Source organism: Oncorhynchus nerka, linkage group LG12 (genome assembly GCF_034236695.1).
Source record: "Oncorhynchus nerka isolate Pitt River linkage group LG12, Oner_Uvic_2.0, whole genome shotgun sequence".
NCBI lineage: Eukaryota > Metazoa > Chordata > Actinopteri > Salmoniformes > Salmonidae > Oncorhynchus > Oncorhynchus nerka.
In genome coordinates, this window is record NC_088407.1 from 83,103,566 (window position 1) to 83,115,824 (window position 12,259).

Here is a 12,259-nt window from a genome sequence, read left to right on the forward strand (position 1 = left end):
CCCTCGTATCGCTGGCTCATCTCTCCGGCTGCCTCTGCTCTCCTAGCTGCCTCCACCTGTTCCCATGGGAGGCGATCCCTTCCAGCCAGGATCTCCTCCCATGTGTAGCAACCCTTGCCGTGCAAAACGTCCTCCCATGTTCAGGAGTCCTGACATCGCTGCTGCTACTGCTTCCCGTTACCACGCCGCTTGGTCCTTTTGTGGTGGGTGATTCTGTCGTGGCAGATTCTACTTTGATTTTGACCCCACTTTGTTCAGGGACACATTATTCAATTTCTGTAAGTCACATGTCTGTGGAACTTGTTCAGTTTATGTCTCAGTTGTTGAATCTTGTTATATTCATACAAATACTTACACATGTTAAGTTTGCACAGTTAACAGTGAGAGGACGTTTCTTTTTTTGCGGAGTTTACATTACTCTTTCAGAATTTCCACGTGGGTGAGGATATTGGAAATGTAATCAAAGCCAATAGGATGACAACTTGTTTTTAACTAGGACAGAAACATGCATAACTGACATTTTCCCACATAACATAGGTACAGCAGACTTTTAACCCTTGTGTGATGTACATGTTTTTGTTATTCTCCAACCAATGTTCGCAGGTCTGATGGACCCACAACATTACTGGGTTTTTAAAATGATACAGCCATAACAATTTAGGTATAAAAAAACGTAATACTTAATACTTAGATGTTTGCTAATATCAATTACAAGCAATATAGACAGCATATATGGTTCATATTTTCCATTTACCTCTGCTCGGTCATATTTATCAAAAAAAGCGCTATTTGTTTTTTAAAATCAAATGACATTTTTGTAAACAGATATCTATTATAATCAAGACAATGGTGGAATAAGTCATGTTGATATTTATTGCTTTGAACAAATTGGAAGGACAAATTTTACATACAGTATTTTATGAAAATGATAAATGAGCCCCTTTGAACACAAATTAAGGCTGGTCTACACACCACATGAGGGACAGAGTTTTACTGTGTGTGTGTGTGTTGCAAATGTATTTCTTGCACTTGATGCATGTGTTCTGTGTCTTCCTGTCCTTCTTGGGTCCACAAACATCGCAGCTCTTCTTCTTGTTGCTACCAGCTACAAGCAAGAATGATGAAAACACTTAGTTCAGGAATTGTACTAACATCTCACTCACTCATATATACAGTTACAGCAGGCCAAGGTACAAGTGGCCAGCGTAGGGTTCAGCACAAGTGGCCAGCATAGGGTTCTCCTTTTGCCGCTGTAGCCAGTCACCAGCTTGTCTGAATTGTCCACCCTTCCTTTTGTGGCATTGGAATCTATTATAATTTCTGTTTTTTCCTCCTGGCCAAGATTCTCTCCTCAGCGATAGCTGCAGAAGCTGGGGTCCTTGGGATTTTTGCATTTCTTTGGTACATGGAGGTCCTCAAGAAAGAGTTGTCTCCTCTTGAGCACAAAAGTTCCAGGCCTGGGTTTAACAGCTGAGGTGGGAGCTCTGGCTTGTTTTTTCATACTGTTAAGATGTCCAAGATGTTGAAGAGTGGCCAGCTGTCCCAGTGTTCAAAGTAAAAGCAGGATGTGATATTGTGGCCAGCGGAGTCCTGTATCACGGCCCAAGACAACCCGTGGCCACTTGGGCACTTGGGTTCTTGTCAGGGGCCAGCCATCTGGTTCCCTGTATAGTGGCCAGCGTAGGGTTCAGCACAAATGCCAGGCTGGCTGCTGACAGGCTGGCCAGGGGCTGGCTGCACAAGTGGTCCTGGGGCTGGCTGCTGACGGGCTGGTCCTGGGGCTGGCTGCACGGAGTGGTCCTGGGGCTGGCTGCTGCACAAGTGGCCTGGGGCTGGCTGCTGACGGAGTGGCCAGGGACTGGCTGCTGCACAAGTGGCCTGGGTGGGTGCAGCACAAGTGGTCCTGGGGCTGGCTGCAGCACGGAGTGGTCCTGGGGCTGGCTTCAGCACAAGTGGTCCTGGGGCTGGCTGCTGACGGAGTGGTCCTGGGACTTCTGCACAAGTGGTCCTGGGACTGGCTGCTGACGGAGTGGTCCTGGGGCTGGCTGCTGACGGAGTGGTCCTGGGGCTGGCTGCTGAAGTGGTCCTGGGGCTGGCTGCTGACGGAGTGGTCCTGGGGACTGGCTGCTGACAAGTGGTCCACTGGCTGCAGACAAGTGGTCCTGGGGCTGGCTGTTGCACGGAGTGGTCCTGGGGCTGGCTGCACGGAGTGGTCTTGGGGCTGGCTGCTGACGGAGTGGTCCTGGGGCTGGCTGCTGACGGAGTGGTCCTGGGCTGGCTGCTTCAGCACAAGTGGCCAGGGACTGGCTGCACAAGTGGCCCTGGGTTCAGCACAAGTGGTCCTGGGGCTGGCTGCTGACGGCCAGCGTGGTTCAGGGGCTGGCTGCTGAGGAGGGTCCTCCTTTGGCTGCTGAGCCAGTCACCTGGGACTTGCTGCTGAATTGGTCCTTCCTGGCTGCTGGCATTGGTCTGGGGCTGGCTGTTTTTGATGTTCCTGGGGCTGGCTGATTCTCCCATCCTGGGGCTGGCTGCTGACGGATGGTCCTGGGACTGGCTGCTGACGGCATTTCCTGGGACTGGCTGCTGATTTCGGAGTGGTCCTGGGGCTGGCTGCAAACTTAGAGGTCCTGGGGCTGGCTGTTCCGTGGTCTTGGGGCTGGCTGCTGACGGAGGGAGTCTGGGGCTGGCTTTTTCATACTGTTCCAACCTGGCTGCTGACTGGTCCTGGGGCTGGCTGCTGAGGAGCTCCTGTCCCAGGGCTGGCAAACTAAAACAGTGATGTGATCCTGGGACTGGCTGCTGACGGAGTCCCTGGGGCTGGCTGCTGAGACAACCCGTATCACTGGTTCTTGACGGGGCTCCTCTGGTTGCTGTATATACGGTGTGGTACCACGGGACTGGCTGCTAAATGCCAGGCTGGCTGCTGACGGGCTGGTCCTGGGGCTGGCTGCTGACGGAGTGGTCCTGGGGCTGGCTGCTGACGGGCCGGTCCTGGGGCTGGCTGCTGACGGAATGGTCCTGGGGCTGGCTGCTGACAGAGTGGTCCTGGGGCTGGCTGCTGACGGAGTGGTCCTGGGACTGGCTGCTGACGGAGTGGTCCTGGGGCTGTCTGCTGACGGAGTGGTCCTGGGGCTGGCTGCTGACGGAGTGGTCCTGGGACTGGCTGCTGACGGAGTGGTCCTGGGGCTGGCTGCTGACGGAGTGGTCCTGGGACTGGCTGCTGACGGTGTGGTCCTGGGACTGGCTGCTGACGGAGTGGTCCTGGGGCTGGCTGCTGACGGAGTGGTCCTGGGACTGGCTGCTGACGGAGTGGTCCTGGGGCTGGCTGCTGACGGAGTGGTCCTGGGGCTGGCTGCTGACGGAGTGGTCCTGGGGCTGGCTGCTGACGGATTGGTCCTGGGACTGGCTGCTGACGGAGTGGTCCTGGGGCTGGCTGCTGACGGAGTGGTCCTGGGGCTGGCTGCTGACGGAGTGGTCCTGGGACTGGCTGCTGACGGTGTGGTCCTGGGGCTGGCTGCTGACGGAGTGGTCCTGGGGCTGGCTGCTGACGGAGTGGTCCTGGGGCTGGCTGCTGACGGAGTGGTCCTGGGACTGGTTGCTGACGGTGTGGTCCTGGGACTGGTTGCTGACGGTGTGGTCCTGGGACTGGTTGCTGACGGTGTGGTCCTGGGACTGGTTGCTGACGGTGTGGTCCTGGGACTGGTTGCTGACGGTGTGGTCCTGGGACTGGTTGCTGACGGTGTGGTCCTGGGACTGGTTGCTGACGGTGTGGTCCTGGGGCTGGCTGAGGGTCAATCTCATCCTCTTCTTCAAACTCACGGTCAGATTCTGAATTGACAGACATGATCCTCATATTTGGAAATTTGTTCTGAAGTCCCTATGACCAGAGATTATTTTTGCCATACTGATTGATTGTGGTAAGGCAACACACATACAAAGCTATTTAGTTGCATCTGGCTGGGGTAGAGTGCAGGAAAATACAGAATTGTTTTACAATGTATTGAAATAATGTATTGTAATGACATTGTGCAGGTTCCCGCGAGACATTGTTTCGTTTCACACACTACAAAGGGTAAAGAGTGAGAGAAAAGCAGGAGACAGGCAGATAGGCAGGCAGACAGCAGGCCCAGGGAGGAGGAAGAAGGTGAAGGCACACAGTAAACCTTTTTGTTTCATCTTTGCTTGTTTTCACCCACACACATACTTTTTCACACATGTATTACCCTCAGGTTCAGTGGACCAGAACACCACATGTGTAATATAAATGTGTAGGGTGGTGGACAGTGTGAGTTCAATGAAAATGTGTTATTGTACATGTTCTTCACAGAAAATAAGGCAAGGCCAATGAGTCTCTGGTTGAAAAAATAATTAATTGAATATTTTTTTTTCCACAGACCTGAGCACCACACAAGGGATAAATGTGCCTTTAGAGGCCATGCAATTCAATACTCATCTTAAAACAGAAACAAATGTAGGTCAAAAGAGTTCATATTAACAAATCAAATAGAGGGACTAATGGTGCAAATAGATGGCAATAAAAATGGTGCCCCAGAGGCACACAATACGTTAGAGGGAAAACTAATAGAAATGGAGTAAGTTATTCAAGAAAGATGAAGTGTAAATATATTATAAAAAATAAAGCAAACTAGATAGAATGTGGGGAAAAATGCACCAAATTATTTGTTAATCTTCAACATAGAAATGCTACCAAGAGTCACCCATCATTCACCAAACGATAGTTGAAAGAGGTTACCAATCCACTAATTTCTCTTCAGCCATTACAACCAGTTTGTCCTACTCAATTAAGGTGCTACCAGCCTCCTGTGCAGTTGAGGTATTATTCCATACCTTTATGTACTCAGAGGAACATTATTAGCATGTTTTAACCACTCCTATATAAATGGTAGATTATCAGACACTCAACAAGTCATTTCATTATTACTGAAACAGGATCCAAGTGGAAAATATAAAGATCCAGTCCATTAAAACAATTGGAGGCCACTTACACTTCAGTGTTGTGGTGTGAAAATTCGCGAAAAATGCAAAGCTCATAGAATTAAAAAAAGTATTGTCAGATATTATTCATCCTAATCACACAGGTTTTCTACATGGACGATACATTGGAGATAATATAAGACAAGTACTGGAAACAATAGAACACTTTAAAACATCTGGGAAACCAAGCCTAATATTCATAGCTGACTTTGAAAAGGCTTTGATAAAGTACAACTAGAATTTATACTTTGGAAAAATATATTCTGGAATGTTTCCATTTTGGAGAATCTCTTTTACAATGGGTTAAAGTTACGTGTGAAATAGGTATGAAATAGTAAATAATTCTTAGAAAGTGTTAAACTGTCAAGAGGTGTAAAACAAGGTGATCCACTATCAGCATATCTATTCATTATGGCGATTGAAATGTTAGCTAATAAAAATCAGTTCCAACACTAATATCAAGGTGCTAGAAATCCAGGGCTTAAAAACAAAGGTGTCATTGTACGTTGATGATTCATGTTTTCTTTTAAATCCACATTTTGGATCCCTCCTCAGCCTCATAGGGGATCTAGATACTTTTTCTAACCTCTAGATGATGATCAAATTATTAAGAATCTACGTACTATATTACATTTTGGAACACAACAAAATGCAACTTTTACATTATCATGTAGTTCACCAATAAATTGGTCTGATGGGGATGTGGACATACTCGGTATTCATATCCCCCCCATTTTTTTTTATCTCACTACAATAACTTTTAATAGAAAGTTAGCTAAGTGGATTAGATCTTGTTACCATGGAAAGGAAAATACCTGTCTTCTTGTGGAAAAATCACCCTGTTTAACTCTTAATCATATCAGTTTATATTAGTTCATATCATATCAGTTTACCTATTTGCTTATTCAATTTTATTTGGAACTGCAATCCATACAACATAAAATGGGCCTATTTATATAATGAATATGAATTTGGAGGGCAGAAATTATTCAATATCAAAACTTCTTAGGACTGCAATTCCGTTAACGGGATCAATATGACAACAGCCAGTGAAAGTGCAGGGCGCCAAAATCAAAACAACAGCAATCTCATAATTAAAATTCCTCAAAAATACATGTATTTTATACTGTTTTAAAGGTAATCTTGTAGTTAATCCCACCACAGTGTCCGATTACAAATAGGCTTTACAGCGAAAGCCCCACAAATGATTATGTTAGGTCACCACCAACTCACAGAAAAATTCAGCCATTTTTCCAGCCAAACATCCGGTGATATTGCAGAGAGCCACATCATTTTACAGAAATACTCATTATAAATGTCGACAAATAAATAAAATCAAATCAAATGTATTTATATAGCCCTTCGTACATCAGCTGATATCTCAAAGTGCTGTACAGAAACCCAGCCTAAAACCCCAAACAGCAAGCAATGCAGGTGTAGAAGCACCTTTGTAATGCAGGTGTAGAAGCATACAATTGTTAGACATGGAAATATAGATATATCTTGTGATAAATGAAAAAGTACACCAGTTTAATTTAAGGACAAAACAATTGACACCTGTGATATACAGTATATATTGCAAAATGTTGGGAAGAGATTTGATGTGTCGATTCCATGGCACATGGTTTATGAACTGATATACAAAATGATTCCGGATTCAAAACAAATATATTTATAAAAATTATTCTACAATCACTCAATAGCATAATAATACTCTTAGCAAAAAATGGTATCTTTGATTTACAATCTGTAGAAACTACGAGAATAGAAAGTTTCTGAACTTTTGTGAAACATCACTGCACAGTTGAAAAATGTATGGCAAATAGAACTAGAAACTGGATGGTGTTCGGAGATAGATGGAAGGGGTTGAGGGTAGCTGAAGGATTGGACTAATAACAAAAAAATATAACAATTGTAAAACATACTGTGTCCGTAAAATGTATATATAATGTATAAGCTGGAAGTAGAAGCCGAAGTCTAGTTGTCCGTTAGTTTTCTTCAGTTAGGGCAGGGTTGGTAGGGTTAGGGGAAAATATTAAAGGAAAATATATACATTACCAGTCAAAAGTTTGGACACACCTACTCATTCAAGGGTTTTTCTGTAATGTTCTATTTTCTACATTGTAGAATAATAGTGAAGACATCAAAACTATGAAATAACACATATGAAGTCAATTAGTAACCAAAAAAGTGATAAACAAATGAAAAAATAGTTGAGAATTTATATTTTTCAAATAGCCATCGTTTCACTTGATGACAGCGTTGCACACTCTTGGCATTCTCTCAACCAGCTTTATAAGGCAGTCACCTGGAATGCATTTCAATTAACAGATGTGCCTTGTTAAAAGTTACTTTGTGGAATTTCTTTCCTTCTTAATACGTTTGAGTCAATAAGTTGTGATGTGACAAGGTAGGGGGGGTATACAGAAGGTAGCAAAAACCATCATGCACTATGATGAAACTGGCTTTCATGATGACCGCCACAGGAAATGCAGGCCCAGAGTTACCTCTGCTGCAGAGGATACGTTTATTAGAGTTAACTGCACCTCAGAATTTGCAGCCCAAATAAATGCTTCACAGAGAGCAGGTAACAGACACATCTCAACATTAACAGTTCAGAGGAGCCTTCATTGTCGAATTGCTGCAAAGAACGCACTAGGCCACCAATAACAAGAAGAGACTTGCTTGGGCCAAGAAACATGAGCAATGGACATTACACCGGTGGAAATGTGAGGAGGTGTGATGGTGTGGGGGTGCTTTGGTTGTGACACTCTCTGTGATTTATTTAGAATTCGTAGCACACTTAACCAGCATGGCTACCACAGCATTCTGAAGCGATATGCCATCCCATCTGGTTTGCACTTAGTGGGACTATCATTAGTTTTTCAACAGGACAATGACCCAACACACCTCCAGGCTGTGTAAGGGCTATTTGACCAATAAGGAGAGTGATGGAGTGCTGCATCAGATGACCACAATTACCCGAACTCAACCCAATTGAGATGGTTTGGGATGAGTTGGAACACAGAGTGAAGGGTAAGCAGCCAACAAGTGCTCAGCATATGTGGGAACTCCTTCAAGACTGTTGGAAAAGCATTCCAGGTAAAGCTGGTTGAGAGAATGCTAAGCGTGTGCAAAGCTGTCATCAAGGCGAAGGGTGGCTACTTTGAAATAATTTAAAATGTAAAATATATTTTGATTTGTTTAACACTTTTTGGGGGGTACTACATGATTCCATATGTGTTATTTCATAGTTCTGATGTTTTGAATATTATTCTACAAGATAAAAAACATGAAAAAATAAGTAAAAACCCTGGAATTAGTAGGCGTGTCCATACTTTTGACTGGTACTGTATATTTGATATAAATATATATTTTTTAAATACAAAAGGGGAATTGGAAATTATGCAGACAATAAAAATGATAGAAGCCACACTATATCTGCAATATTAAAACTGATCTACTCCGTAAACAAATGCAAATAAACAAACAGTGCAGCATAAGTCAACTAATTATTATGCATAAAGTAGGAGATGAACGCAAATCACTTTTCAGACACGCCGGTTCTTTTATCATCAAAGGGTTGGTAAAATAACTGTGATCTAGAGTTTAAAGTCATGGCCTAATAGTCGAGTAGGACTACGGCACGGCGCAGTGCGACCGTGCCAATAATATTGAATGATCCCTGTAGACTATGCCAAGGAGACAGGGTTGAGTGATTGCAGTCTTGGAGCCAAAGTGGAGCCCGCAGTTTCTCAAACCCTGACAAGGAGGAAGTGAGTGGACTACTCACTGGTGATTACTGTCAGTGTTTATGTACAGGACCGTAAAAGACACGGAATGAAGGGAGTGCTATACACGCTAGCTGTATGGAGAAGGAGAAAGAGAGAGAGAGAGAGAGAGAGACAGAGAAAGAGACAGAAAGAGAGAATAAGAGAGAGAAACAGAAAGAGGGAGAGAGAGTGAGACAGAGAGAGAGGAGATATAAAGAGAGAGAAATAGAAAGAGAGAGAGAGAGAGAGAGAAATAGAAAGAGAGAGAGAGAGAGAGAGAGAGAGAGAGAGAGAGAGAGAGAGAGAGAGAGAGAGAGAGAGAGAGAGAGAGAGAGAGAGAGAGAGAGAGAGAGAGAGAGCAGAGAGAGGGCAGACACACAGAGATCCTGGAGAGTGTGTACAGACACCCAAACAGCCCCCATCTGTCCCCACAATAAGAGCCACCGGAGGGGGAGAGCAGAGACCTTTCTCCCATCTAATTGTTGGTGAATGGACCATTTCCTCCAAACCAAAAACACAGTGCAAACTCTGGCACAGGACGAAGAGAGGTTATAACTGATTGTTATGCACTATGACAATTCCTATGGAGAGGGAAGGGGAAAGAGATGGGATAAATGTAGGTGTTTTAGAAATTTACGCTCCATGCCTAACCCCAACCCAGAGTGCAACATCAAAATGCATTAGAAACATTCTCACGTCATTTTTTGCAATTGCCTTACTGGCTATAAGTGGACACCATGTTACAGCTACAGTGTATTCCATACTATATATTGCAATGGGCCTGCAACCAGATATGAAATGAACAACACATTATCTATCATAACAAAAACCACTCTATTAAAACAGGCACACACAGCCCATTCCAAGGCACCATATAGCACTCTTCCCTATAAATGAGTGTTATTATTGTTACTTGGCAGACTGCAGAACTTTTCACCCCCTAAGGGAGGCTTTGGCGCTGTGGAGAATCAAGCAGAAAAGAGATGTTACCGCGGAGGGAGGATGGGAGGGAGGAAGAGGGAAAGAGGAAGGCAGGGAAGAAAAAGGGAGGGAGGTGGCGGTGTGGTTAGATGATCCATTTGTTTCAGAAAACCAGATGTGGAGCCGGAGGGAGGGAAGGAAGAGAGAGAGAGAGAGAGAGAGAGAGAGAGAGAGAGAGAGAGAGACACAGAGAGAGAGAGAGAGAGACAGACAGAGAGAGAGAGAGAGACAGAGAGAGAGAGAGAGAGACAGAGACAGAGAGAGAGACACAGAGAGGGACAGAGGGAGAGAGAGGGGGGATGACAAAAAGAGGGACACAGAGAGAGAAAGAGAAAGAGAGACAGCCACTACAAAAGAGAAGTGTACATCCTCCTTCTCCAGATTCTGGACACAGTAGAGAACGGCTCAGTAAGCTACTGTGTCCACCCACACACAACCCCTGAGCCCAGCCACCATATCAGAGCTCAGCCAGGAATACGGACATTACAGTACATTACAATACACAGCACAACTTATGTACAATAGACATTTGGACAAGATCAAAACCACAGCTAGAAAACTACATGTGCTCAATAACTACACCACTGGCTGTGGTTTTACCTTGTTGAAGTGTGAACTTGTTTACGCCCCCCTCAGATTTGAAAGGAGTGGATTGGTGTAGAAACATGGTGTTCCTTTAGCTTAAACCAATCGAATGCTTGACTTTTTTTCTCTCTGCTTTTAAATATGTTCCAAAACTCCTACTATCTGTCGTCAGCCAATCCCCTGCAGCCATGGGTCTTGCACCCATAATGCAAAGCGTAGTGTCTACAGTTCCAGTGTGATAGTGCTCAACTTAACGAGGAATGCCACGACAGATGACACATAGATAGGGACACACACACACACACACATACACACACATACAAGCACACAGACACACACACACATACCTAGACACACAATGGCCAGTGCCGTTTAAGATGAAGGAAGATGATTTTTTTTTTAAAAGATCATAACGAACTTACTTCTATTACATCATAATGGATGACTGTCATTCATATTCCGTTCAACCAGCTCAATGTAACATCGATAGGTTTAGGTTCCTGCATGATACTCTAGCCATCATGAGGTTGCTACAACCTCGCTTATGAATGAAAGTTTACAACGTAGGTGCACACAGGTCGAGAGAAATTTGAGAAATCAAGGTGACAGACATTGACACATTCAATACTGCCTTGCACACTCTTGACTGCCTCTAGCTGATTTAGGGTGTAACCATTAGTCCAGCAGTTGCAAACGAGAGCTCAAATTTGAAAAAGTGTGACTCGTTTAAGGAAATTGGGCGTATGTCGTGTGTCACTACTGTACAGGAGAGCCATTTTAAAGTTAACTTTAAAAAAAATCTAAATTCGTTTTTTGCAGAAATACCTTCTCGAACATGTGAACTTTCAATGTGCCTCAATAACAAACTTGTATGCCATCTGTAAATATGAATACAGTTGTTCAATTATGAGCCTAGTTGGTTTAGCCATGGCAAAAGACAAGAACCTTCCCGCTATCCATGATTGGCTGAGATAATGGGTGGGCTGGACAGGCAGAGAGATGAGTTCTGATTGGTCTGCCATATAGCATGCTTTTGTCTATAACATGAGCTGGTCAGTATGTTTAGGTAATCCTTTCTAACACAACTTTGTTTAAAGATATCACGTAGTAGAGCAGCAAAATTGTTGCTCTCCACCTTCTGAAGGACCAAGTTTTGAAATTAGTAGAATGCCCGAAGGAATTAAAGTATGATAGGAGATGGAGAAAATTCTGGCGCTTGATTGAAAATATGCAGTGTCGAAAAGAGAACACACAGAAGAATGTTGTATAAAACACCTGTCTCCGAATTACATATTCAAACTAATTGCAACCATGGCATCCGTGACAGAGAAGGAGGAGCGTCCATCCATATATACAGGTAAGATAGCCTAGCTGTTCACATTTTCATATATTAAACATTTCTAACTTTGTCAGAAAGTCATTTTCATTTCAAGTTAATAAAGCGCACTGTTAGCTAGATAGCTAAATGTTAGCTGTCTGGCTCACTAGCTAGCATTATGTGTATGATCTGTGTAGCAATATTATTTGTATCTTAGAGCCATTTGCATTGGTAGTTGTAGCTTAAAGATAGCTAGCTAGTCCAATATCAGAGCACTCTCGTCTGAGTGTGCCAGAGTGCCGAATAACTGATGAATTTACGACCAACACCCGTTGAATATGGCCGGTGTCAGTAAACGTCGGCAACAAAACGTATACAAATTGTTGCCAGCAGCACAGTTACAGTCACCAACACCATGGATAACATTAAAAACAACCTAACCAGCTCTGCTAGGGCGAGTCAAATGGTCAGAGTGAGCTGTTCCCTGTCTGGAAGTAGCTAGCAAGCTAGCCAACGTTAGCCAGTTACCTTGGGTACTTAACAGCTGTTGTCAGGTCAGAAGTCTTGGATCAACCCTACTCCTCAGCCAGAGCGTCCAGTGTGATGT

At 44.2% G+C, this 12,259-nt stretch overlaps 1 protein-coding gene across 1 annotated transcript in view; it reads right to left on the reverse strand.

The window, feature by feature from the left end:
• Positions 1-12,259, reverse strand: part of LOC115118574 (neurexin-3a-like) — an 824,201-nt gene that overhangs the window by 738,126 nt on the left and 73,816 nt on the right. Inside the window, exon 4 of the mRNA XM_065025866.1 lies at positions 5,930-5,943. Coding sequence (XP_064881938.1) covers positions 5,930-5,943 — 14 coding nt within the window. The remainder of the gene's footprint in view (positions 1-5,929; positions 5,944-12,259) is intronic.